The following is a 26,875-nucleotide window of genomic DNA, read 5'->3' as shown; positions in this document are numbered from 1 at the left end:
CTTCTCTCCCGCCCGCCCCTCCCCCCGGCGCGCCGGCCCTAACGAGCCGGCCGGCCGGCCTGGCTCCCCTCCCCGGCCCCGACGGGCGGGCGGGCTGCCCTGAGGAGGCGGGGAGGGGAGGGCTGGGCCGGCCGGCGGGCAGACAACGATGCCGAACTTCTGCGCGGCCCCCAACTGCACGCGGAAGAGCACGCAGTCGGACCTGGCCTTTTTCAGGTTCCCGCGGGATCCAGCCAGGTGAGCGGTGGGCGCGGAGCTGGCAGCCCGGGCCCTCCTCCGCGATGCGCGCTGCCAACCGCCGACCCTGGGCAGGCTCCGGGGCTAAGAGGGGCTGGGGGGGCACAGTTGTCGACCCCAGTCCGGCTCCGAGGTGGGGAGCGGGCCTCTAGCCGTGGGCGGGGTGGCGCTCTAGGGCCTTGGAGCACGTGCGCCCGCGGGGGCTCGGCGCGTAGGGCTCCACCCGAAATTAGAGGCAACTGGGGCGGCGAGGGCGGGGTGAGGTGGGTTCTCGCCCTGATGAGCTCGTGTGACCTCGGACAAGTCTCTGTTCTCTCTGGGCTTTAGTTTCCCCAGCTGTCAAAAGAGGGACTTGGATTCTATGGTTGTGGTCACCGGGGCCCTTCTACCCCCGGGACAGTGTTTCTTTTTGGAGTCCGGCCACCTTTGATCTCAAGTCAGGTCACAATTACTGCCTCCTTCGGACTTGTTCATGGTTCATATTCTGGCTCTGACCGTTACTCATTATCTCACTTGGTTAATGTGGGGATAACGGGGGGTGGGGCGGGGGCGGGGTACGCGAGAGGGCGTGGGAGTTGGTATTGAAACCTCTTTTCTGAGGTAACCCACACGCTCTGACTTGTATTTAGAGAGTGGTAGAGTAGGGACTGTGTTTGAAAGGCTGAGGATTTTTTCCTTGGCATCCCTTGTTGATTCATTTCAGATCAACACCTACTGTGTGCTAGGGCACTAACATTAGAGGTACTGGAAATTCACAGTGAACGAGGTAGCGGTGCTGCCTGCAGAAAGCTTACAGTCCATTAAGGAGGCAGATATGTAAGCAAGCGATTATAATATAGCATGCTGTTTATTAGTTCTACAAATATCTATCGAAGGCCTACTAGGTACTAGGCATTATTCTGAGCACTGGGAGGGTACAGATAAATAAATCGAAGTCCCTGCTGTCATGGAGTTTACGTTCTAGTGGGGTGAAATAAGTAAATATACCTTGTGTCAGACGGTGATAAATACTATGGAGAAAAAGCAAGTGTTTGATGGGGGATAGGGTAGGGGAATAGGAGTAGCAGGGGAGGCACGATTGCTATTTTAAATAGGATTATCAGAGAAGGCTTCACTAAGAGGGTGTATTTGAGCAAAGACCAGAAGTAGGTTAGGGGGTCAGCCATGGAGGTATCTAGGGGAAGAGCATTTCAGTCTCTGGAAACAGTAAATGCATAGGCAGGGCATGCTTGTTAGAGGTCAACCAGAAGTCTGGTTGGACTGCTAAAGCTGGTTTAAGGAAGGAGGGAGAGGAAAAGATGAGACCAGAAAAATGTGTGTGTGTATGTGGTAGGGGCAAATTGTGTAGGCCATTGTAGGCGGTGGAAAGCACTATGGCATTTATACTGAGTGAAATAGGAAGTCGTGGAAGGGTTTAGAGGGGAGAGACATATACTTTAAACAGGATCACTGGGTACTTGTTAAATACATTGTAGGGAGGCAGAGGTGGGAACAGAAAGGCCAGTTAAAGGCAATTGCGATAATCCAGGTTAATAGAGGAGGAGGTGGTAAGTAGTTGCATTTGAGATATATTTTGGAAGGTGAAACCAACAGGATTTGTTAATGGTGTAGATGTAGGTTGTAAGAGGAAAACTGAAGTCAAGAATGACTCTAAGATTTTTAATCTGAGCCTTTATTGAGCTATGGAAGACAGGGAGGAGCGGGTTTGGTGGAGGAATATTAAAAGTTTGGTTTAGGACATGTGAAGTTTGAGAGGCCTGATAGACATTCAAGAATAGATGTCTTCATACTATATACATCAATGAACTCAAAATGGTCCATATTTAGATCAATGATCTAAATATTTAAGAGCTAAAACCATAAAAAGATATACAAGTCAGGAATTTAGAGACTTCCAGACTGGAGATTGTAAATATGGGTGTTCTCAATTTATAGAGGGTATTTAAAACCGTGGAACCAGGTAAATAAAGCAGAGTAGGTATGAGGATTGAGCCCTGGGGTGTTCCTAGTGTTTAAAATTCCGGGAGATGAGGAGGAACTAGCTCAAGAGAGTGAGGAAAAGCTGTTGGGTTCTGTGGGAGCAGAGAAGAGGAGCATCTTAATCTGACTGAGCCTCACTCCATTCAGCATTATCTTCCTTTGAGACAAATTGGGAGTATATTTCACTTGTGTAATGAGGACACCACTAGTCAATTCTGGACCACAGGTTGTTCATGTTCATAGGTAGTGGATACTCTTTTCATTATACTTCTTAGTCAGGGAGTATGTCCTTTAGGGGCTTACAGTCTCAGATTTGGAAGGAGTTTTTAGATCTAGTGCAGTATCCTTTGAAGTGTCAGAATTCCCTCAAGAATAGTGGCTTTTAAACCTTTTTTGGGTCTCTGTCCCCTTTGGGAATCTAATGTAAGGACCGTTGAGAGAAGACATCGACACAATTTCATATCAAATTTTTTATGGACCCTTTAGGGATCCTGTGCATTTCTGACAGGTGAGCCTTTGCTAAAACACCCCCAGTGCCAGTTTCTCTGCTTTGTGAGGGGATACTTGAGGATTCTGGACAGCATTGGCTATTGTTTCTTCCTTTTATTGAGTGGAAATGTGCCTCCCTATAATTTATGCTTGGGAGGTCCTAATTTTGTTCTTAGGGTGACAATGAACAAAGCTGTTCCCTGTTTTATTTTATTTTTAAATTTTATTATTTTATTTAATTTATTTTTGGCCTTGCCGTGCGGCATGCGGGATCTTAGTTCCCCAACTAGGGATCAAACCCGTGCCCCCTAGAGTGGAAGTGTGGAGTTTTAACCACTGGACCGCCAAGGAGGTCCCCGGTGCCCTTTTTATGTAAGAGCCCCTTGAGTATTTCAAGACCAAATTATGAACTTTTCTTAATTTTTTTAAGAAAACATCTTTATTGGGCTTCCCTGGTGGCACAGTGGTTAAGAATAGGCCTGCCAATGCAGGGGACACGGGTTCGAGCCCTGGTCAGGGAAGATCCCACATGCCATGGAGCAACTAATCCCGTGCGCCACAACTACTGAGCCTGTGCTGTAGATCCCGTGAGCCACAACTACTGAAGGCCACGCCTAGAGCCTGTGCTCCGCAACAAGAGAAGCCACCACAATGAGAAGCCCGTGCACCGCAACGAAGAGTAGCCCCCACTCTCTGCAACTAGAGAAAGCCCGCACCCAGCAATGAAGACCCAATGCAGCCTAAAATAAATAAATAAGTAAATTTATTTAAAAAAAATCTTTATTGAGATATTCACATACCGTACAATTCACCCATTTAAAGTGTGCAATTCAGTGGCTTTTGGTATGTTACATTATTAATTTTTAAATTTTTTGATAAAATATACTGTTGTCCCTTGGTATCTGCAGGGGACTAATTCCAGGACCCCCCACCACCACCACCGCGGATACCAAAATCCATGGATGCTCAAGTCCCTTATATAAAATGGCAGTAGTGGGCTTCCCTGGTGGCACAGTGGTTGAGAGTCCGCCTGCCGATGCAGGGGACACGGGTTCGTGCCCCGGTCCGGGAAGATCCCACATGCTGCGGAGCGGCTGGGCCCGTGGGCCATGGCCACTGAGCCTGCACGTCCGGAGCCTGTGCCCTGCGGCGGGAGAGGCCACAACAGTGAGAGGCCCGCGTACCGCAAAAAAAAAAAAAAAAAAATGGCAGTAGTATAACATAAAATTTGCCATTTTTTTTTTTAAACATCTTTATTGGGGTATAATTTCTTTACAATGGTGCGTTAGTTTCTGCTTTATAACAAAGTGAATTAGTTATAAAAATTTGCCATTTTTTAAAAACTATTTTTGAGTGTATAATTCAGTGGCATTAGTTACATTCACTGTGTTCTGCAATCATCACCACTCTATTTCCACAGCTTTTTCATTACCCTGAGCAAAAACTCTAACCATTAAGCAATAACTCCTCATATCCCAGTCAACTTTTCAGTCTCCATGAATTTGTCTGTTTTAGGTACTTTCAACTCATACTATGAGTGGAATCATACAATAATAGTCCTTTTGTGTCTGGCTTATTTTACTTAACAATGTATTAAAGGTCTTAACTTTTTTCTGAACCAAAGGTCAATACTATAGGATTTCAAATTCTACTGAATTTGACAGTTTTTTTCCACTGTGCTCAGAGTTAATTATAATAAAGGAGTACAGTAGTTTCCAGAGTTGTTTATTGAATTAATAACAGTATTCTTAGGGTTAGTGATTATAACTAGTTTTTTTTTTTTCTGTAAATGGGTTGTAGGGAGGGTTGATAAAAGGTGACATTGCCACCCTACCTATTATTCAAAAGTTAACTGACATTGTTAACTAACAATAAAGATAAGTATATTTAATGCTATTAAATAGTACATTTCCCATTCATATTTATAAATGCCTTGCACACTTTTAGAAACAGCTATTTAGAGGTAACTTAAAATTCAAGAGTGTAGGGCTTCCCTGGTGGCGCAGTGGTTGGGAGTCCGCCTGCCGATGCAGGGGACACGGGTTCGTGCCCCGGTCCGAGAGGATCCCACATGCCGCAGAGCGGCTGGGCCCGTGAGCCATGGCCGCTGAGCCTGCGCATCCGGAGCCTGTGCTCCACAACGGGAGAGGTCACAACAGTGAGAGGCCCGCGTACTGCAAAAAAAAAAAAATTCAAGAGTGTAATCAATAAACGGCACTATGTGGAATTTCATACTCTAATATCTCATATTGGTTTAGAAAAAGTGGCATTAATGTACTTTTTAAAAAATATAAAATAACAGAATCAACTCACCTTAGGGCAGTGGCAGGGAGATAAATTACCTAAAGTTAAAGTTTAAAAAAAAAAAAATGCCTAAATCATGATTGCCCCAGGATGGCTTGACTAATGCCCAAGCTTGGCAGGAACCTGGGGGCAGGTTACAGTGGAACTCATCCCCAGACCAGGTAAAGGTAGAGCTAATGAATTGCTCTTATTATTAGAGAGAGTTGGGCAGTTGAAGGGCTTTCCTTCCTCCTCAGGCAGTTAGGACTGACTCATCCCTGAGCTAGTGAGGTCTTCCAGGTTTCTTTGGTAATTTAATCAAAGTTAATTGAGAGTTGATGTGCTCTAAGATGTAAAATGTAAAACGGTGGTTTCCCAGGCACTTGTGAGGGTCTCCAAGACCCTTTCAAGGAGTCTACAAGGTAAAAACTACTTCATAATAACACTGATATTATTTGCTTTTTTCATGCTTATCCTCTCAGGAGTGTACAGTGGAGTTTTTTAGGGGCTACGTAACATTGTGAAGTCACTGCTCAGATAAATTATATTTTGTGTTCTATAAAATTTTCTAACTGTGATTATTCAGATGCAGGTGTTTGGTAGATATTTTCTTGGAAATGAACAAAAATAAGCCTGCCACTTCAAGGAAAGCAACTGACAGCCAAGCATTCAAGGAAAAATTAGAATTTTGGAAAATTTATATTCATCACTTTGAGCTTGACAGCTCTCTAATATTTAGACTTTTCTGATGCGATCAGTGGTGATATTGATAAATGTGACTTTTAATATATTGTATAGTGAAATGTGTTACCATTCCGATGGTCTGCCTAACTCAAACTGATAAATTCATGATTTTACAAAGACATGCATGGATAAAAGTTCTATTCAAAGTGCAAGTTAGACTAATGGATTTTAATGAAACAGTGTGAAAAGGCTCATTGGTCTGGTTTCAGATTCCACATTGCAGCTAATCTTTAAGAAACCACCACTTGTGGACTTCCAGTGTCCTATCAAAGAACATCCACAACTATATGGGAAACAGAGGAATATTGTAATAACCTTTTAAACTACATGTCATTGAGGGGTCATTGTCTTTGGTTGAAGTCAACCAGAATAACATTTGGCAACAGATTAAATACATAAGCAGATGTGAGAATCTAGGTATCTTCTGTTAAGTTAGACATTAAAGAGATTTGCAAAGATGGTGAACAGTGCCATTCTTTTCACTAAATGTTTTTTGTTTTGGAAAAATAGTTATTTTATTAAAATGTTATCTATGTTAACATGTAATGGGATTGCTATTTTTAATGAATTAATAAATATTTTTTAAAATTCTAAGTTTTAGTTTCTATAATTATGAACATTGTTAGGTCAAATGCACATAAACAAAAGTTCTTTAGATAGTTAATAATTTAAGAGGTAAAGGGGTCCTGAGATTACGAAGTTTGAGAATCACTTCTGTAAGGTACAGTCTTAAAGTACTTTCATATGCTCTCATTTAATCCTCCAAACAATGCTGTGAGTTGTAATAATAACAATAATACTTAGAGAATACTTTATTCTGTGTGCCAGGTACTATTCTATGTGTTTTATGTACACTATTTCAATTAACCCTTGCAATAAATTTTGAGATAGTTTGAAACAGGAGGTGAGGGGGCAGGGCACAACCTTTAAAAGAATGACATAGCCATAGGACATGACAAAAACTTGTTAGAACCAGCTAGCCATAGGACATGACAAAACCTGGTTAGAACCAACTAGATCCAAGATGGCGGAAGATTCAACTTCCAGTAGACCTTGAGCCTCATTATATGCTCATTGTAATATATTACAATATATTGTAATTGTAATAAATGACACACCCACCAGCGCCATGACAGTTCTGAGGCCAACCATAAAAGGCCCAAAAGTGGGAGGCGGCCTAATTTCTGGAAATCCCAGCCCCCTCCCCGCCCCCCCCAAATAGTTGGAATAATCCTCCCACTTATTAGCCTATGAAATTACCCAGCCCATAAAAACTAACGATGCCATATTTTGAGGTTCTGTTGCCTTCTGAGATGGCCCACACTCTGTCTGTGGAGTGTGTTTCCCAAGGCCTCTCGCCTTCTGAGATGGCCCACACTGTAGAGTGTGTTTCTCTCTAAATAAATCCGCTTCTTTTTAAAAATTTATTTAGTTATTTATTTTTGGCTGCATTGGGTCTTTTGTTGTTGCACGTGGGCTTTTCTCTAGTTGCGGCGAGCAGGGGCTACTCTTTGTTGCAATGTGTGGGCTTCTCATTGCAGTGGCTTCTCTTGTTGTGGAGCACAGGCTCTAGGCACACGGGCTTCAGTAGTTGTGGCTTGCAGGGCTGTAAAGCATAGGCTCAGTAGTTGTGGCGCACGGGCTTAGTTGCTCCGCAGCTTGTGGGATCTTCCTGGACCAGGGCTCGAACCCGTGTCCCCTGCATTGGCAGGCGGGTTCTTAACCACTGCACCACCATGGAAGTCCAGTAAATCTACTTCTTACCTATCACATCATCTTCACATTCTTTTGCGAGGAGGCAAGAAACTTAAATTCACTGGGAACACTTTCAGATGAGCAAAGCAGACACAGAGAGGTTAGCTAACTTATTCAAGGTCCTACAGGAATATCTAAAACCCCAAATGTAGGATAAAGTATGTAATATTATCCAAACTTATTTGACCGTGAAACCTTCTTTTTTTTTTTTTTATTGGAACAGTTCTTTGACTAGTGTTCCTTGGAATATGATTTGGAGATTCTGCATAAGTTGAAGACCATTGAAGGAAAATATTACAAACAAAACTTAAAACTTAAAAAGGAGTGGTCAATGATGGTTGAATAGTACTGAAAGAGTGAAAGTTGAGGATAGAAAGTGACCATTGTATTTGGCAGGATGAAATTCATAACTTTTAGCTGTCCTGGGTAGCCATGACGAAATCTTGCACCATCCCACTCTGTCCTGCCCAGAATGTGAATCATCCCTTCGTCCAGCACATCCACACTGTATACACTACCCACCCGTTAGTATTGGAAAAACATAGTATATATAGGGTTCGGTACTATACGTGGTTTCAGGCGTCCCCTGAGGGTCTTGGAATATATCCCCACGGATAAGGGGGAGACTACTGTACAGAGAGGTAGAGGAGTTTTACCTATCTGGGTGTGTGTGTGGGGGGGTACATACTCTTCAAATCTGAAAAGTTTTCCTCAATAAGTGACGTTTGAGCTAAGATCTGACGGCTGATGTTTGCAAAGGCTTTGGAAAGGAAGTGAAAAGCAATGAAGAGGATTCTAGGTTGAATAAACAGCATGGGGAACAGCTGTAGGATAAAAGGGATCACAGTGCATTCATGAAACTGAAGTAAGGCATGTGAGGGGGCAGAGTGCAAGGGTGGGTGCGATATGAAGAGGGAAAGGTCGACAAGATCTAGATTGTACAGAATCTTATGAAACGTGAGGTTCTTTATCCTAAGGGTAACGGGAAGTCACTAAAGGATCTTAAGCAGGGAAAGATATTCTCAAATTGGCTTTTTAAAAGCATTTTACACTTGGAGAAGGGGTGAGAGAAAGGGAAGACTAGTTTGGAAGTAGATGGATTTGGGGAGTCATTACACTCTGCCAAGGGAAAAAAAAAGTCTACAGAATCTGGAGTACAGGGCACAGAACAGCGACAGGGAGAGCTAGGACAGGGAAGACATTGGTTAAAAAAAATAATTGAGAGATAACTGTAAGTGCGTATATACATCTTAACACATACATAAATACATGTATGAAAAAAAACCCCAAGATCTAGCCACAAGCCTCATAACTACTCCTAAAAAAAACCAAAACAAATACATGTATGCATGTAAAAAAGGCTTGTGGTTATATGTAATTTTTATAACTTATTGATGTAAAACATATATATACAGAAGATCACAAATCATAAGTGTATGGCTTGTTAGATTTTCAGAGTAACACGTCCATGAAACTTTTACCCAGATTTTTAAAAAATGGAATGTTACTAACATCCCAAACTTCCTCTCCCCTGTGGCCCTTTCAGTCATTATCCTACTCTCCCCCACAGTAGACACTGTTTGACTTCACACACATTAGATTAGTTGGTTATTGAGGAGAAGGGGAAGAGTGATGGGGAGCTGTTTTATTGGTATATGACATACATAGGAAAAAGTGCAAAAATGGTAGTCTAGAACTTGATGAATTTTTACAAAATGAATATACCCAGGCCACATTCGAGATATAGAACATTACGAGCACCTCAGAAGCCTCCTTTGTGCCCACTCCTAGTCATTACCTCTCCCCAAACGTATCCACCGTTCTCACTATCATTACCGTTTTGGGGGTCTCCAAGCCACCCCCATATCCAGAGATTTACAAAGACTCATGGAACTCTGTTTAATTGTACTCACAGCTAAGACTTATTACAGCAATGTAATAAGAACACACAGCTGGATCATGAGAGGAAAAAGACACAGGTAGAGTATGGAAGGATCCATGTGTAGGCTTCCTTATGCTCTCTCCCGCCCATGAGAGGTCACTCAGATCCCACTTTCCCCACCAATGAAAATGCAACATGTGTGCCATGTTTCTGCCCAGAGAAGCCCGTTAGAGACCCAGTGCCCAAAGTTTTTATTGAGGTCTGGTCATTTAGACACACTCTGCTTAGCATATGCTAAAATTCCAGACTCCCAGAAGGAAGGCAGGTGCTCATTAAAGGTCATACTGTTTGCACAGTCTAGGCGCCATAAGTCACCTTATCAGTTAGAAGAAGTTTTATGTCAGTGTAGGAAACTGTTTACTAGCCAAGTTCCCAGACATCAGCCAAAAGACCAGCCTTAAAAACAAGCCTTTCTGAGGATAGCAGTCTCAGGCCTGCTGTGTTAACTCTTTTTCTGCACAATCACCATAGATGAGTTTTGCCTACTCTTGAACTTAATATGAAAGGAATCACATAGTATGTACTCCTGGCTTATTGTGCTCAACATTATGTTTGTGAGATCTAGCTAGTTCATGCATTCCCATTGCCATAGTAGTCTATATATAATAGTATACCACAGTTTATCCTTTCCACCCTTGATGGGCCAAGTTGTTTCACCTTCTCATCAACACTTGGTATTATTTCTTTTATATCATAGTCATTCATATGAGTATGTAGTAATATTTACAGTGTTAATTAGTATTTTCCTCATGACTAATGAGATTGAGCTTTTGAAAAAATTGTTTATTATTTTTTTAAAATTTATGTATTTATAGTTTATTTTTGGCTGTGTTGGGTCTTCGTTGCTGCATGAGGACTTTCTTTAGTTGCGGTGAGCAGGGGCTTCTCATTGCGGTGGCTTCTCTTGTTGCGGAGCATGGGCTCTAGGCACGTGGGCTTCAGTAGTTGCGGCACGTGGGCTTCAGTAGTTGCGGCACGTGGGTTCAGTAGTTGTGGCTCGCACGCTCTAGAGCGCAGGCTCAGTAGTTGTGGCGCATGGGCTTAGTTGCTTCGCAGCATGTGGGATCTTCCCTGACCAGGGCTTGAACCCGTGTCTCCTGCATTGGCAGGCGGATTCTTAACCACCGCTCCACCAGGGAAGTCCTATTATTATTATTTTTTTTTACTGAGCATTTTTTTCATGTGTATTGACCAGCTTTTTATTGTTAATTGCCTGTTCAAGTCTCTTGCCCATTTTTATATTGGATTGTCTGATTTATTTGTAGGAGTTCTTCATATATATTTTGGATATGAATTCGTTGTTGGATCTGTGTATTGCAGATACCTTCTTCCATTTTGTGGGTTGCCGTTTCACTCTTAAGTGACTTCTTTTAATGAAGAAAAGTTATTAACTCTAAAGTAGCCTAATGTATTCATCTTTTCCTCTAGAGTTTATGTTTTCTGTTGCCTTTTTAAGAGATCTTTGTGCCAAGGTGATGAAGATGGTCTACTGTGTTATCTTTTAGAAACTTTGTTTTACCTTTTATATTTAGATCTACAATTCACTTGGAATTTATTTTTTTGTATATGGTGTAACAATACAGGTCAAGATTCATTTTTTTTCATATGGATATCCCATTCAGCACTATTGAAAAAATTTGACTTCACTGCTGTGCAGTGTTACCTTTGTCTTAAGCATCCACAGCTCTCGATTTTGTTCCATTGTTTTATCCTTGTGCCAATACCAACCACACTGTCCTAATAACCTTTATAATAAGTCTTACTGTCTGGTAGTATAAGTCTTTCAACTTTTTTTCTGCAAGATTGTCTTGACTATGCTTGGTCCTTTGAATTTCTGTGTAAAGTTTTAGAATGATCTTTGTCATTTCTCTCTGTATCTCTCTCTGTCTCTCTCTGACTCTCACACACACGCACACACACACACAGAGACATGCACAAAAGAACTTGTTGTGATTGTATTAAATCAGTAAATCATTTGGAGGAGAATTGATATCTTTTTTTTTTTCTTGGCTGCTTTGGGTCTTCATTGCTGCACGCGGGCTTTCTGTAGTTGCGTCAAGTGGGGGCTACTCTTCGTTGTGGCGCGCAGACTTCTCATTGGTGGCTTCTCTTGTGAAGCATGGGCTCTAGGCCTGCGGGCTTCAGTAGTTGCAGCACGAGGGCTCAGTAGTTGCGGCACGTGGGCTCTAGAGTGCAGGCTCAGTAGTTGTGGTGCACGGGCTTAGTTGCTCCGTGGCATGTGGGATCTTCCTGGACCAGGGATCGAACCCATGTCCCCTGCATTGGCAGGTGGATTCTTAACCACTGCGCCACCCGGGAAGTCCAGTATCTTTAGGATTCAGTGTACCAATCCATGAACTTGTATATCCCTACATTTATTTAAGCTATTTAAAAATTTTTTTTCTGTTAGAGGTCTTACACATCTTTCACTAGGTTTATTTCTAGGTATTTGATATGGAACATGTAGGTGTAGTTAATTGGCCTCTCTGCTCAACCTTTCTCTCTTTTTTTAAAATATCTTTATTGGCGTATAATTGCTTTACAATGGTGTGTTAGTTTCTGCTTTATAACAAAGTGATGCTCAACCTTTCTTGATTGAATGTGAGTGTTCTTTTTACCAGAAAGCTACTTCAACTTAGTTCAGAAATAATACAGACAGTAGTGTTCTGTGTGGAAGGTCTTCAGAGATTTAAGTATTAAAAAACAAACTTAACTCTAGCAATATGGCAAATTATTTTATGGTGAGAGTTTTTATACCAAATAATTTAGATGTTGAAACATGAAATATTTATAATCATATTGTACAGCTGTGTAAAACTATGATTAAAATATGGACATCTTAGTCATCATTACTGTGTATAGTATTACTTCTTCGTCAAATGAGATGCTGAACAATTTAGGTGTGGTTTTATTTTAGGTTAGGTAATCGACATTTCACCATGGTTTTACATATTGAGAGTGGAGCAAATTAAGTGTCAGAGTGTTGTGTGTGTTTAGGGGTAAATTTGTAATGTTAAGACATAAGAAAATATACTATGATGTAATTATAAAATAAATATGTTTTCACGTTTGTGACACTATATATTCATGGTGGACTTTTATTCTTAGAAGCTTGAAGAATGAAGGAAAGATCTAGTTGTAACCTTTAACAAATTAACATTTCTGTGCCTTCGTTTCTTCATCTGCACAAGGGGGATAATACTAATAGTACTCCCTTTGTTTTTGTTTCTTTTTTTTAATCAACTTATATTCAATTTTGTTTTCCTGAAATTTCTACCAGTAGGGCTTATTTTTGCCTTTTTAGGTACATAGAACGTTTCTATCCCCTTTGGAAATAATTTAGAGTAGTGTCTGGCTCTTACTAAGTGCTTCGTAAGCATTGTGGTGATGATGATGATGATGAAGGAGGAGGAGGAGATGATGATGATGGTTTTTGCAGATATTTAAGCACCAAGAGGACGTGGACTTTGTCTCATTCACTCTCTTTAACACTGTCTGTGTACTAGATTGTGTAGACACAATCCATGCATTCATGGAGCTTGCAATCTGGTTTGTACCTCATTGTAGATAACCATGTTTATAATAAAGCAGATGAATACAGCCATCATGCTTCCATAATCAGCTAGTTATTTATAGAACATCTACTTACTAATTTTCTACAATGACCATGTCTTTTCATATGCTTGTTTAAGTTGAAATCCTGAGGGGAATGTTAAGCCATTGGCCTCATGGTTGTGCAGTTTTTTGCTGGTATTGTTGATGATTGAGTCCTCTCTGATGCTAGGATGTCCTGGGAGTTGAAAGATTCAGGTTTAAGTTCTAGTTTTGCTGCTGATTTTGTTCATGACTCTGAGTGAGTTACTTCTTAACCTTGTCTTTAATTGAACGTACTAAATGATTTCTAAGATTTCTTCCAGCTCTCATTTTGTTATTAATCAGCTTCTCCAAATTATGTTATGTTCTTTGGTTATAGGGGAGCAGGAATCCATTGTCCATAATAGATATTTACCTTAAAACTGAATGCTGAAATTTACGTGTTGAGCTCATATTCCATTATTGTATTTTGGTTTTACTTTTATAGATGCCAGAAGTGGGTGGAGAACTGTAGGAGAGCAGACTTAGAAGATAAAACACCTGATCAACTAAATAAACATTATCGATTGTGTGCCAAACACTTTGAGACTTCTATGATCTGTAGAACTGTAAGTAACTAGAGAGCTTGTTTTTTTTTGTTTCGTATTCTCTCACTTACTATTTGGTTGGAATGTAAATCTTTATATATTAATGTTGGAGAGTATCCTTACAGCCTGCCACTTTTTTTTTTTTAAGATGAAGACAAATTTGGAGCTTAATAGTATCTGTTTTGTTCTTAAAAACCTGTTTTTATTTTCTAAACCCTTCTGTTTCTGATGCTCCATTCCTACTCACCAGAGGTAGCCACTTTTAAACTTCTTTTGTAGCCTTCAGAAAATTTTAGATGAGTATAAATGTGTATATTTAAAGTAAAGTTGGCATTTTTATTTGGATCAGCTTCTCTAGAGCTTTTTTATGAGTGAAATCTTCATCAAGGAATAGAGCTCTTTGTTTTCAAAGCTTTGTATGTACTGTTAGAACCAGCCCTTAATTTTTATTTGCTGGACACAACAGGAAGCAAATCATGCAATTAATGTGAAAAAAACGTTTCCGTCAGTAATTTGCAATTTCATATCAAAACCTGACTCTCTCAGCCTTGCTACCGTTAACTGTGATTTTGACCAAGTCACTTCCCCTCTCTGAGCCCCAATTTCTAATGAAGAAATTAGATCAGATAATTCTTGAGGTCTAAGACTTTTAACCCTCTGTGATTCTGCTATTGCTATGATTCATAAAAGGCACAAATAGGACAGATTTGATTGAAATGAAGCAGACTTGAAACACTTAACTAGTTAGGAAGACAGTTTTGTTAAACAAATAATATATTCTTGTTTAGGTATTAAAACATGTATCATCTCAGTTATTGGGATAGACATAAACTTGATTTGAAGGTACACTATATATTGTTATGCAGCAATTTATTTTGATATTTTTTTCAGATACATTTTGCAGAGGCATCAGAAAACTAAAGAATGATTGGGTTATTTTATTTCTCAAAATTAATTGAAGCAGATACTTGTGAAGTCATTGGGAGGTGAGCCAATTCCGGTTCAACAGTTTAACACAAATATTTGAGGGATATTTTTGCCTTGCTTTGTTAAGAGGGTAATAATGATCAAAATAAGAGATTTCATATGTTTAAAAGGCAAACTTTATGTTCTTGACATTAAGTAAAAATATCCCAAATTATTTTAAATACACAAGCCGTATGCATTTTTACATTTTTATTTTATTAATAAATATGGTCTCTTAATTAGTTAATTCCAATAAGACTAGTGTGAGAAATATAAAATATAGTTCACTTATATTCTTGTTTATAGTTAGAGGATAGAACAGAACTATTTTTGCTTTTTAAATTTCCACATAATTCTTTAATCTTGGATCAATTAATGCAAATGTGAAACATTTTCTTTCTACACATGTAGAAGATATTGCTGTTAAATCTGGATTATCTAATACTTATACCCAGATGTTTTAAGAGTTTTGACTTCATTAGTTTGGCATTTAAGATCTCCTCAGTAAACATTTGTGGCTAGTTCAACGAGAGCCAGATATTATCTTTGATGCTAGAGTAAGATCATTACTTTGTGCTCAAACCTTAAATCAGCAATTAAAGATTAAATCTTGATACTGAATAAAAATTATCATGCACACGAATTGAATATAACCCTTATTGGCATGTGTACTTATAAATAGATGTAAAAAATTGCATGTTTTTTATTCATATATTGTTTTCTGGTTTATAATATCTTTCCTTGGTAACAAATTAATTTTATTTGAATTTTTAAAGTCTTTACAATGTTTTATCCCTCCTCTCTTTATTTAATTGGTAAAATATCAAGAATTTACTGTGTATGTGGATATCTTTGCTTTTTGAGATGTTTGCTAAGTAGGAAAGATGAGACACTTGGGGTATGGTATAGTTTTTGTTCCCTTCACTGATTGTGTCCAAAATCAATCCTTGATTCAAACTCTGTAGTAGACTCAGGATATTTGGCCCAACACTAGAAGCTGAACATCCTTAAGGAATAGATTTTCTTCTTTGTGTTTTCTATGAGGCTTGGGATTGAACTAGAAAATATTGACTGTAAATAGAAATTCTTCCCAAATGTGTTTAACAACTCTTCAGATGAAACCTAAGATAGTGTGTTCCCTTTAATTATATATTTTTCCATCATATTTTCCTAACCTTTCCTTGGGTGCAAAAACATAGGAATTGTTATTTTTGTTTGGCATATACTTTGAATACACTTTATTAGTCATCTTTGAGACAATCACTGCTCCTACAGAAGCTTTTTAAACTGAAGTGTATTTTGTTTTTATCAGTGCAAATTTGGGAATAAATTTCAGTGCAAATTTGGGAAGAAATTAAAGGCACTGTTTCTTTGGACTAGCTAGGGAAATGTAGTAGCAGTTATTCATCTGTTACTCTACCTCTTAATAAACTTCTTGTCCCTACCTGACCTCCTCTGGTCTGGCTGTGGAAGACTGTCACCATCTAAGTGTGCATCCAGCTTCTAGCCAGGTTGGATTAGGTTAAGAGGAATTAAGATAGAGAATGGTCATCCTTCAATGATAAGAACATTAGAATTAGAAGGGAATTTAGAAATACCTAGTTCAGTGTTTGCAGAAGTGTGATTATGTATATCACTTGTGGTATATGAGTGATTTCAGGTGGCACATGAACTAATTTTTGTTTTAGAAGTTTTGTAATATGTGTTAAAAGTATAACTAGCTCATCAAATCATTATTGTATAGTTTTTATTGCTTAAGATAATGTTAACTAAAAAAGTGAGTGGATTATGAAAAAGTATAGATGGTTGTGTAACTGAAATGGCAAACATTATGATCATTAGTATGTGAATAACTTCATTTTGGGAAATACTGATCTAATTCAGTACCTCAGTTTTATTCAGAAGAGGAAACTGAGTCCAGAAAGGGAAAGGATTTAGTCAGGGTCTGAGAGTGAGTCACTGGTAGAATTTGGACTAGCCCCTAAGTCTCCTGTGTCCTAGTCCAATATTATTTCATGGTACCTTGATGCTTCTCAGTAATAGTAGCAAAGGTGGAGTGAACAGCAGGTAAAGGAGGGAAGAATTATTATAAAACATACAGGCGGATAGATTATTTGAGAAACTTTTGTGCCTGCTGTGTTTTGTGGGCTCATAGAAGAACAGAAAAGTAGCTGGGAGATTGAATCAGAAAAATATATGTAAAGTGCAAATACATTTTATTTTTTATGCCTACCATCAATTCAGTTCCTTCATTTATAGTAGTAAGATTGCCAGAAGGGCAAATGCAAAAAGAGTTAGAAATAATAAGTGGATCTGGACTGACATCATCCATTCTCCAAGTCTCTACACTTTAGAATTAGAGTTGAAGGAGTACTGGGGAAATCATTAACACTAGAATTTTATTTATGTGTGATACATTCTTAAGGACCGTCTCTGAATTAACACATTTTTCTTTTTCAGAGCCCTTATAGGACAGTTCTTCGAGATAATGCAATACCAACAATATTTGATCTTACCAGCCATTTGAATAATCCACACAGTAGACACAGAAAACGAATAAAAGAATTGGTATGTCAGTGTGCTTCCAGATTTCCTATCCTCTATAATATTATGAAATCAAATATAGATGCATTCATGTAAAAATGGAACCAAGTTACTCTCTACTCCAGAGGTAGCATTATGGGAAATTAATGCTATGGTTATTGTTGAAGTAGTGTGGACATAAGATGATTAGTTTGTTTTAGTATTTACGTTGGAAAATCTTCTTCAAATTTAGCCAATTGATACTCGTTGACTTGAGCCAAAGTATGCTGTTAATTACAGGCTCCTAACTCATTCTCTTCCAGGGAAGAAGAAAAAAAACCCCCACCTTTTCTTTTGTAGTAAAGAAAATGGGGCTGAGGTATATTTACAGAATTAAGCACAAAGGGATAAGTGAAAGTTAAGAAATGGGTAGTTTTACTAGAAATAAGGATTCTATCACTATTAAGTACTGACAGGGTTTACAAAAAGCTTTTAAATCTCTGTGTGTGGCATCTTTGTGCATGTTTTTACAAACCTTTGATATCCTTGAAACCTGTCTGTTTTTTGTTGACCTCAAATGAACAGAATTAAATTACTCAGACTCCTCAGACCATTGCTTTTTGTCATCATTGCCACCAGGAAGCCCCTTGTTTGTTTATTTTCTTTCCTTCTTCCATTATTACCATTTCCTTTCCTCCCCTCCCTTTTGTATCGATGCTAGTGCACTTAATATGTCATTTCAGTCCACCGACTATGTGCTTTTTTAAGATAACTGTCCAATTTTCCTCATTTTCTTCTCTGTTTACCTTTCATATTTAGATCTGTGATCCATTTTAATTTGTATGTGTGGTGTCCAGTACAGACCTAATTTTATTTTTCTCTTAATAGAAATCAAGTTTTCCCAACATGGTCTGTTAATCCGTCTGGTGTAAGGTGCCACCTCTGTCGTATACCAAATTTACATATATGCAAGGCTGTTTCTGGGAACTCTGTTATGTTCCATTGGAAGATTTGTTTGTTTACAGCTATACCACACTTTTTAAAATTACCATCGCTTTATATTATATCTTATTTTCAAAAAGGATGATTTCTTAATTCTTCTTTTTCAAAATTGTCTTAGCTATTTGTAGACCTTTATTTGTCCATGTGAATTTGAGAATCCTTTTGTCATGTTCTAGAAATTCTGTTGAGATTTTCATTATAAGTACTTTGAATTAATATTTTTCCAATGTTAATTAGTCTTATCCATAAACTGAAAAAAAAAAACCCAGTAGAATAGCTATCAAGTAGTAGCAATCATTGACAAAACTACTGGTTCTTTGAAAAGACTTAAAACACTTTCAGGAGTGCAAAAAGTAAAAAATTTGAAAAAAATGCAGGGTTTTTGTTGCAGTTCTTTTTTTTTTTTTTTTTTTTTGCGGTACTTGGGCCTCTCACTGTTGTGGCCTCTCCCGTTGCGGAGTGCAGGCTCAGCAGCCATGGCTCACGGGCCTAGCTGCTCCGCAGCATGTGGGATCCTCCCAGACCGGGGCATGAACCCATGTCCCCTGCATCGGCAGGTGGACCCTCAACCACTGTGCCACCAGGGAAGCCCTGTTGCAGTTCTTTAGAAGAGAATGTGTACATCCTTCCTTAGATTAATTTTTTAATTTAATTTAATTTTTATACAGCAGGTTCTTATTAGTTATCTGTTTTATACATAGTAGTGTATATATGTCAATCCCAATCTCCCAATTACCTTAGATTAATTACTTCCTAAATACCTTATGGTTTTTGTTGATATAGATAATGTATTTCTGGTTGAAAGATTGTTTCCACCAATTCTGAAGATCCCTTTTTATTAATTCTAATAGTCTACTGAGTTTTCTATGTAGTTGATTGTATCATCCACAAATAAGGACAAATTTGCCTCTTCTTTCAGTTCTTCCAATTTTAATTTTTTCTGTAGCCTGTCTTATTGTTTAGTCTGGATCATCTCTAGTACTGTATTGAGCAGTCCCAGTAATGTCACTGCTGGTACACTTGCCTTATTCCATTAAGTATGATAGTTTTGTTGGTATTGTTAGATAATTTTTATCAAGTTAAAGAAATTCCCTTCATTTCCTTCTAGTCCTCGCATTCACAGTTTTTATCATAACTTGTTGAACTTATCAATACTTTCATTGCATCTGTTGAGTTCTCATTTTTTTTTGTTCTTTAATGCTGTGAATAACATTGATGGATTTTCTGTTGTTGAACCATCTTTGCATTCCTATGATGAACGCTAATTGATTGCAGTATATCTCCCTTCATTTTCATACACTGTTTGATTCAGTTGGTCAGTATTTTGTCTACGGTTTTGCATTTATAAGTGTTGGCCTGTAATTTCTTTTCATGTATTCCTTTTATCCAGTTATGATATCAAGGTTCTGTTAGCCTCATAAAGTAATTTAGATAGCTTTTCTTTTTTTCCTCTCCTAATTTTTCCAGAAAAACTTGTGTAAGGTAGCTATCGTCTGCTCTTGAAAGTTAGGTTGAACTTGGTAGAACCATCAGAGAGCTTTGGGTGGATGAGGGTATATTTTGATTACCATTTCTGTTTGTTTATTAGTAGTTTCTCTTTCTTCTTGTGTTCTATATGTTTCCAAAAGTTTATAAACTTCATCTAGGATTTTAGGACGCTTGCCTTTCTCTGCTCCTAAAATTACTTTAGTAGTCTTTTCGAAGAAACAGTAGTGAGTTTTATCACTGATTGCCTTACTTATGAGCTGTTTTATTGGTTTCTTCTTGATTTGAAGGATTTACTTTTTGGCTCTTTTTTAACTTCTTGAATGTTTAACTCATTTATGTGTATTCAAAGCTATAAATGTCTAAATATATTTTAGCTATATCCTACAATTTTAGACATGTAGTGCTTTTATTGCATCTGTGTTTTGTAATTTCCCCTATTTCTTTAGTATAAGATTATTTTTGTTCTTAGTTTCTAGACATGGGTTTATTTTTTAAAACTTTTTTCCCCCAAATGTTGTTAACTGATGCATAGAGGGTATGTATAGTCTATGTGATATTCTTTCTAGTTTTTTTGCATCCATTATTGGTATTGAAGTCTGATGCCAGCCTGATTCTTGTTCCTTTTTAGGTGATTGCGTTTTTCTCCTTCACAGCCTTCAGCATTTTTCTTTATATTTGATATTTCAAATTTCACTAAACTGTATCTAGATGGGAGGTTTTTTTCTTATCCAGATGTACATCTTAAAGTTCTGAGAAATCTTCAGTTTTTATTTCTTCATGCATTTCTTCTCCTCTATTTATTTGTTTTTTTCTGGGATTTCTTATAGTTGAATGCTGACACTACACAACAGTCTTCCACCTCAGCTTTTTTCTTAGTCATATGAACCAGGGGTGAAGAGCTCAACCACTTCCCATCCTGTAGCTGCCATTTCCCTGCTCTGCCCCTCAAGGAACCTCAGATATCTTACAGCAGGCACACTCTTCCAGATATGCCATCCTTGTAACTCCACAGCCCATAGGATAAGGGGGGAATGTTCCAGATTGGCTAACCTGCTGACATTCTTGTTATCAATATCATGTCCCGTGCTACCCAGCAGGCACCTTGGTGTCTCCAGCTGTCACTGGTACTGCTGCTTTCATGCCCCACAATAGTAATGGGATGGGCTATGATCTAAGAATTCTAGAGGGAGAGAAAAGGACATAATTGAAAAGTTCTTCCTAAGTCTAACCCTGTATATGCCACTTGGCTCTCTATGCTATATGTATCCATTTCTCTTCCATATTGGCACTGTCACTTTCTGCTTCCCAGAGGTTTCTCATAGCTTTTGTATTAGGTTCTGGGATCCAGAACCTAATCCCTTTTACATGGCAATCCCTGGGGTTAGATTGGGCGGGGGGCATGGTTTATGGCCCCTTGGACTTGACCTCAAATGCCATCATATACTTTCATGCCTTTTATCAATATTAGCCAATACACACTTGTAACCCCAAATTATGATGATATAGGTATAAAAGTAAGTTAAATGATGTATTCTTTATCCTCTAGTATTTTATTGTAAACTTAGAGTCATTAACAAATTATTGTTCCAGTTTTCCTGTCATCTGTCTGTTTGAAGAATGTATTCTTTATGAAGAATTCATGCTCTTAAAAGAGCTAAATTTGGGACTTCCCTGTTGGTCCAGTGGTTAAGACCCCACGCTTCCACTGCAGGGGGCACGGGTTTGATCCCTGGTTAGGGAACTAAGATCCCGCATGCCAAAAAAAAAAAAAGAATTAAATTTGACTCATAATATGCTTTTTACTTGTGAGTCTGTGATGATAATACTAGAGTTCAGTTTTCTCAAAGATATTTTTTTTCTTGTCATTTAGAGTGAAGATGAAATCAGGACACTGAAACAGAAAAAAAGTAAGTGATAGTGTTAATGACTCAACTTCTGAATGCCTTTTTAAAAGGCCTTGACCTGGTAAGGACAAATAAATATGTTTTATGTCCAAAAACCTACTGTGAGAATGATGTAAGAGTGTGATAGGCATTGTCCTGTGGTCTGAATTGTCTGTGAGATAAAGTCTTAGTTTGTCTTTATTGAGTGCCACTATGGCATGCACTTGGCCTTCTCTCTCTCCACTAGGTGCTCCCAGTGTGGTAAGGATGGCAGGCACACAGGCAGAGTGTCCTAGTGTAGGGAAAGAAAGGAGCAGAATCTCTGTCCACCCAATGTGTGGTGCATACTAAGTTCTTGGTAAATATTTAAGGAATAAATGCTGTTGAGACACTTGGGCTTACAGAGAGTAGGAGTCACAATAGCTGTTCTCCAGGTACTGATGCCTGAGCTGTGTCACTAAAGAATGAGGACTAGAAGGTTTTTCTGTTCTTGTCAGTTATTACTATTACTCTTCCTTTCCTATCTCCTCCTCCTCCTACTATTATTATTAACATAACTTTTTTTATTGAGTGCTTACTGTGTGCCAAGTCATTATTATAAGTGCTTTACTTATATTAATTCATGTAATTCTCATAGTAGCCCTGAGGAAAGTACTGTTATTTTCCCCCTTTATAGATGATGAGACATGGACCCGGGCAAAGAAAGGAGGGAAAGATAGTCTGTGCAGTGCCTTGAAACAGGATGCCAGATTTGGGAAACTACACACATTTTGTTGTTGGAGCGTCTAATAACCCATGATGGTTAAAAAATAAACCTAAAGGGACCACAGGGGCCAGGACTTTCAGGGTTGTGTGTATGACTATGGTCAGGACCCTTATTAACTTCAGGGCTGCAGTTTTCCCTTCCAAATATGAAGAGATTAGGCTAAGATTTCTAATATTCTAATATAGTCCTAAAAATTGCATGAATATGCTTTATATTGTATTATCTCATCTCCCATATAAAAGCGTAGATTAATGGTTTGATAGAAACAATGTCAGCATGTACCTTGGAGCTAGAGAAGCTTGGATTTGAATTTCACCTCCATCTGTGACCTTGGACAATTATTTATTGTCCTCATTTGTCAAATGGGGTTGATACCACGTGCCTGTACAGGGAGCAGTGTGCTACGTATAAAATGCCAATGCAGTGCCTCAGTACATATTAGTTTTCTTCCCCTTCCTTTTTGTGAGGACATGGACTATCTTTTATTACTCTGTATATATGATGTGCCTTATTAAGTTTATAAGAAATTGTTCCTCTCATGATAGCATTGACATACAGGGTTAAAATATATCCATTCACAGTGTTTGTCTCCTCCACTAGAGTGTATCTTAACCTGTGTATCCTAGTCTGTGGTCCAGTAGGTACCCAGTGAGTGTTGAATGAATGAATTTGTGGGTTTTAAATATTTAACCAATCAAAAATGTAATTTTTTTGTTTGTATGATTCCTTATGAGCCTGTTTATAAAATTAATTCTTTGTTTTCCAGTTGATGAAACTTCTGAACAGGAACCAAAACATAAGGAAATAAACAACAGCAATGCTCAGAACCCCAGTGCAGAAGAAGGGGGTGAAGAGCAGGATGAAGACATTTTACCTTTAACCCTTGAAGAGAAGGAAAACAAAGAATACTTAAAATCTTTATTTGAAATTTTGATTCTTATGGGAAAACAGAACATACCTCTGGATGGACATGAAGCTGATGAAATCCCAGAAGGTCTCTTTACTCCTGATAACTTTCAAGCACTGCTGGAGTGCCGAATCAATTCTGGTGAAGAGGTTCTGAGAAAGCGCTTTGAGACAACAGCAGTTAACACATTGTTCTGTTCAAAAACACAGCAGAAACAGATGCTAGAGATCTGTGAGAGCTGCATTCGGGAAGAAACCCTCAGGGAAGTGAGAGACTCTCACTTCTTTTCCATCGTCACTGACGATGTGGTGGACATAGCAGGGGAAGAGCACCTGCCTGTGTTGGTGAGGTTTGTTGACGAAGCTCACAACCTGAGAGAGGAATTTGTGGGCTTCCTGCCTTATGAAGCTGATGCAGAAATTTTGGCTGTGAAATTTCACACTACGATAACTGAGAAGTGGGGATTAAACATGGAGTACTGTCGTGGCCAGGCTTACATTGTGTCCAGTGGATTTTCTTCCAAAATGAAAGTTGTTGCTTCTAGACTTTTAGAGAAATATCCCCAAGCTATCTACACACTCTGCTCTTCCTGTGCCTTAAATATGTGGTTGGCAAAATCAGTGCCTGTTATGGGAGTATCTGTCGCGTTAGGAACAATTGAGGAAGTTTGTTCTTTTTTCCATCGATCACCACAACTGCTTTTAGAACTTGACAATGTAATTTCTGTCCTATTTCAGAACAATGAAGAAAGGGGCAAAGAACTGAAGGAAATTTGCCATTCTCAGTGGACAGGCAGGCATGATGCTTTTGAAATCTTAGTGGACCTCCTACAAGCACTTGTTTTATGTTTAGATGGTATAAATAGTGACACAAATGTTAGATGGAATAACTGTATAGCTGGCCGAGCATTTGTACTCTGTAGTGCAGTAACAGATTTTGATTTCATCGTTACCATTGTTGTTCTTAAAAATGTTCTATCTTTTACAAGAGCCTTTGGGAAAAATCTTCAGGGGCAAACTTCTGATGTCTTCTTTGCAGCCAGTAGTTTGACTGCAGTGCTGCATTCACTAAATGAAGTGATGGAAAATATCGAAGTTTATCATGAATTTTGGTTTGAGGAAGCCACAAATTTGGCAACCAAACTTGATATTCAGATGAAACTCCCAGGGAAATTTCGCAGAGCTCAGCACAGTAACCTGGAATCTCAGCTAACCTCTGAGAGTTACTATAAAGAAACTCTAAGTGTTCCAACAGTGGAACACATTATTCAGGAACTGAAAGATATATTCTCAGAACAACACCTCAAAGCTCTTAAATGCTTATCTCTCGTACCCTCAGTCATGGGACAGCTTAAATTCAATACATCAGAGGAGCATCATGCTGACATGTACAGAAGTGATTTACCTAATCCTGACACACTCTCTGCTGAGCTGCATTGTTGGAGAATCAAGTGGAAACACAGAGGGAAAGATATAGAGCTTCCATCCACTATTTATGAAGCCCTTCATCTGCCAGACATCAAGTTTTTTCCTAATGTTTATGCATTGCTGAAGGTCCTATGTATTCTTCCTGTGATGAAGGTTGAGAATGAACGCTATGAAAATGGACGAAAGCGTCTCAAAGCATACCTGAGGAACACTTTGACAGACCAAAGGTCAAGTAACTTGGCTTTGCTTAACATAAATTTTGATATAAAACACGATTTGGATTTAATGGTGGATACATATATCAAACTCTATACAAGTAAGTCAGAGCTTCCTACAGATAATTCAGAAACCATTGAAAATACCTAAGAGACTTTTAACATAGGCTTTCTCTTATATTTGATATTTGAAAAAATCTGTAAGAAATTTGAAAATATCTTACAGAAAAGTTGTAAGGTGTACGTAGGCCACTTAATCACTGAATATCTTGACCTGTAGGCCTCCCATTGAGTACATTAGTCGTTGATAATCTGCCTGTTTAAATGGCCCGTTTGAAGGCCCATGCTTTGGAGACCTAACTGTTCTTCCAGAAGATAGCATTGAAAGTACCATGTTACACTCTGTGTGATCTCTGCTAATGGCACTTTGAAATTGTATTAGTTAAGTCATTTTAGATATAACATTTGTCACTGTGGATCCAATTGTCAGGTACCTAGTTATCATTTCTTTGAAGAAATAAATTTTGAGGAGGTATGGGAGGAAGGAATACATTTTATAAAACATTACAGTGAAGCTCATGACTGACCTTTGAATAGTAGGAATTTTAAGTATGCTGTTAAAAATCTGTAAGGGACCGTTAAAATGATCAGACTGTAAGAGAAATGTGTGAGCTCACCAAACAGGGATTTCAGTGCAGATTTTGCCTTTATCAAATGAAGTTGAAGGAACAAGTTATAGTTAAAGTTTGAATGGAAGAGCCTGCCATTGTTGTTCCACATCTGATTGTTGCTGTTTACATTCCTTTATTGAGCCTACATCTTCATAAGCTTTTTGACAGGTATATGTTGAACACTTCTGTTTCATGGTCAAGACAGGATCAGAGACCATGGATACTGACAACTGATTTGTCTGTTTTCTTCTGTCTTTTTCCATGACTATATCTACTGCCTCATCTTGATTTACAAACAAAACCTAGAAAACCTACAAAAATAAGTGTTTTGTGGTTTATCTAGGAATAATATAGAAAATATTGCTGTTATTTTTGTTGAAGAAAATCAATTTTGTATAGTTTATTTCAACCTAAATAAAATGTGAATTTTGTTTAAAGTTCAAGTACATTGTTTTTGATGGGGACAAAACAGATTCTTGTGGTAAATTCTCTTTTCAAAAATATTTCTCACCTTCACAATTGAAGATCAGGTCTTTTTTTTTTTTTCTTTTTGGTGTATGGTTTACTACTTGGGGGAATAAAAAAAGCCATTTTAATTGTGAAATTATTAAATGTAAGATTTATCTAACGTTTTAAGTATTATATGCTGTATGACCCCTGATATAAATTGTTAGTGTTTGCATAATTGTTGCTGGCTAAAATGTAAATGAATGAATATTGCAAAGATGTCATTGCATTATTTTATGTTGGGATAAGTTAGTGTTATTTGAGTTTCAGAAAACAGGATGGGGGTATATTTGCGGAGTGCTGGGTCTTACTGATAGCAGTGCATTTCCCTGTTGTGGACAAACCTGGCAGATGTGTCAAATCAGGACACATTTCCCATGCAGGCTGTAAAAAAGATAACAGAGTTTATCTTATATCCAGAGCTCTGAGAGGTGCCTCTGTCCTTGACAGAAAGAACTGAGGGGTTCATGATGGCAGGATGACAGAAAAAGAGACACAGAGCTGGCCTTTTAATAGCTACATACAGTTCTTAGGACACTTAATAGTGGTGTGACCTTGGCAGGTTATATAATCTGGGTATATTTCCTCAACTATAAAACCACACTTAAGCTTGTGCTATGAGGGTTAGGTAATTTATTACCAATTATCTATTACTACTTAATTGGTGCCTCAAAACCTAGTGGCTTAGAAAAAAAGTTTACAGTTTTGTGGTTTAGTTGAGTGGTTCTTTTGCTGGTCTCATCTGGACTCTGCATTCAGCTGGTAGATTGGCTGGGGGCCTAGATGGGACAGCTGGGCCTGTCATGTGGTCTTTCATCTTGGGCTTATGGCACGGTGGTCTCAGAGTACCAAGAAGGCAAAGGCAATAGCTTCAAAGCCTGGGCTCAAGAACTCACAGAACGTCACTTT

General features: G+C 38.5%; 1 protein-coding gene across 1 annotated transcript; it reads left to right on the top strand.

The window, feature by feature from the left end:
• Positions 1 to 57: 57 nt before the first annotated feature.
• THAP12 (THAP domain containing 12) lies at positions 58 to 25,896 on the top strand. Its single transcript, XM_022593858.2, has 5 exons — positions 58 to 237; positions 13,512 to 13,632; positions 17,038 to 17,145; positions 21,461 to 21,497; positions 23,006 to 25,896. Exons 1-5 carry the CDS (start codon positions 149 to 151, stop codon positions 24,937 to 24,939), a joined length of 2,289 nt encoding a protein of 762 aa, XP_022449566.1. The 5' UTR covers positions 58 to 148; the 3' UTR covers positions 24,940 to 25,896.
• The last annotated feature ends 979 nt before the right edge of the window (positions 25,897 to 26,875 follow it).

The sequence above is a fragment of the Delphinapterus leucas genome, chromosome 7 (genome assembly GCF_059928025.1).
Source record: "Delphinapterus leucas isolate spDelLeu-1000000601 "Yukka" chromosome 7, BTC_Dleu_Yukka2, whole genome shotgun sequence".
Classification (NCBI taxonomy): domain Eukaryota; kingdom Metazoa; phylum Chordata; class Mammalia; order Artiodactyla; family Monodontidae; genus Delphinapterus; species Delphinapterus leucas.
Note: the sequence above shows the minus strand (reverse complement) of the source record. Positions and strands in the feature narration are given on the sequence as shown.

What these genes read in the sequence shown, in the direction of transcription:
- THAP12 (XM_022593858.2), top strand. Translation starts at nt 149, where the DNA reads ATGCCGAACTTCTGCGCGGCCCCCAACTGCACGCGGAAGAGCACGCAG. An exon ending in TTCCCGCGGGATCCAGCCAG is followed by an intron (nt 238 to 13,511) that starts GTGAGCGGTGGG and finishes TTACTTTTATAG; the next exon opens with ATGCCAGAAGTGGGTGGAGA. An exon ending in CTTCTATGATCTGTAGAACT is followed by an intron (nt 13,633 to 17,037) that starts GTAAGTAACTAG and finishes TTTCTTTTTCAG; the next exon opens with AGCCCTTATAGGACAGTTCT.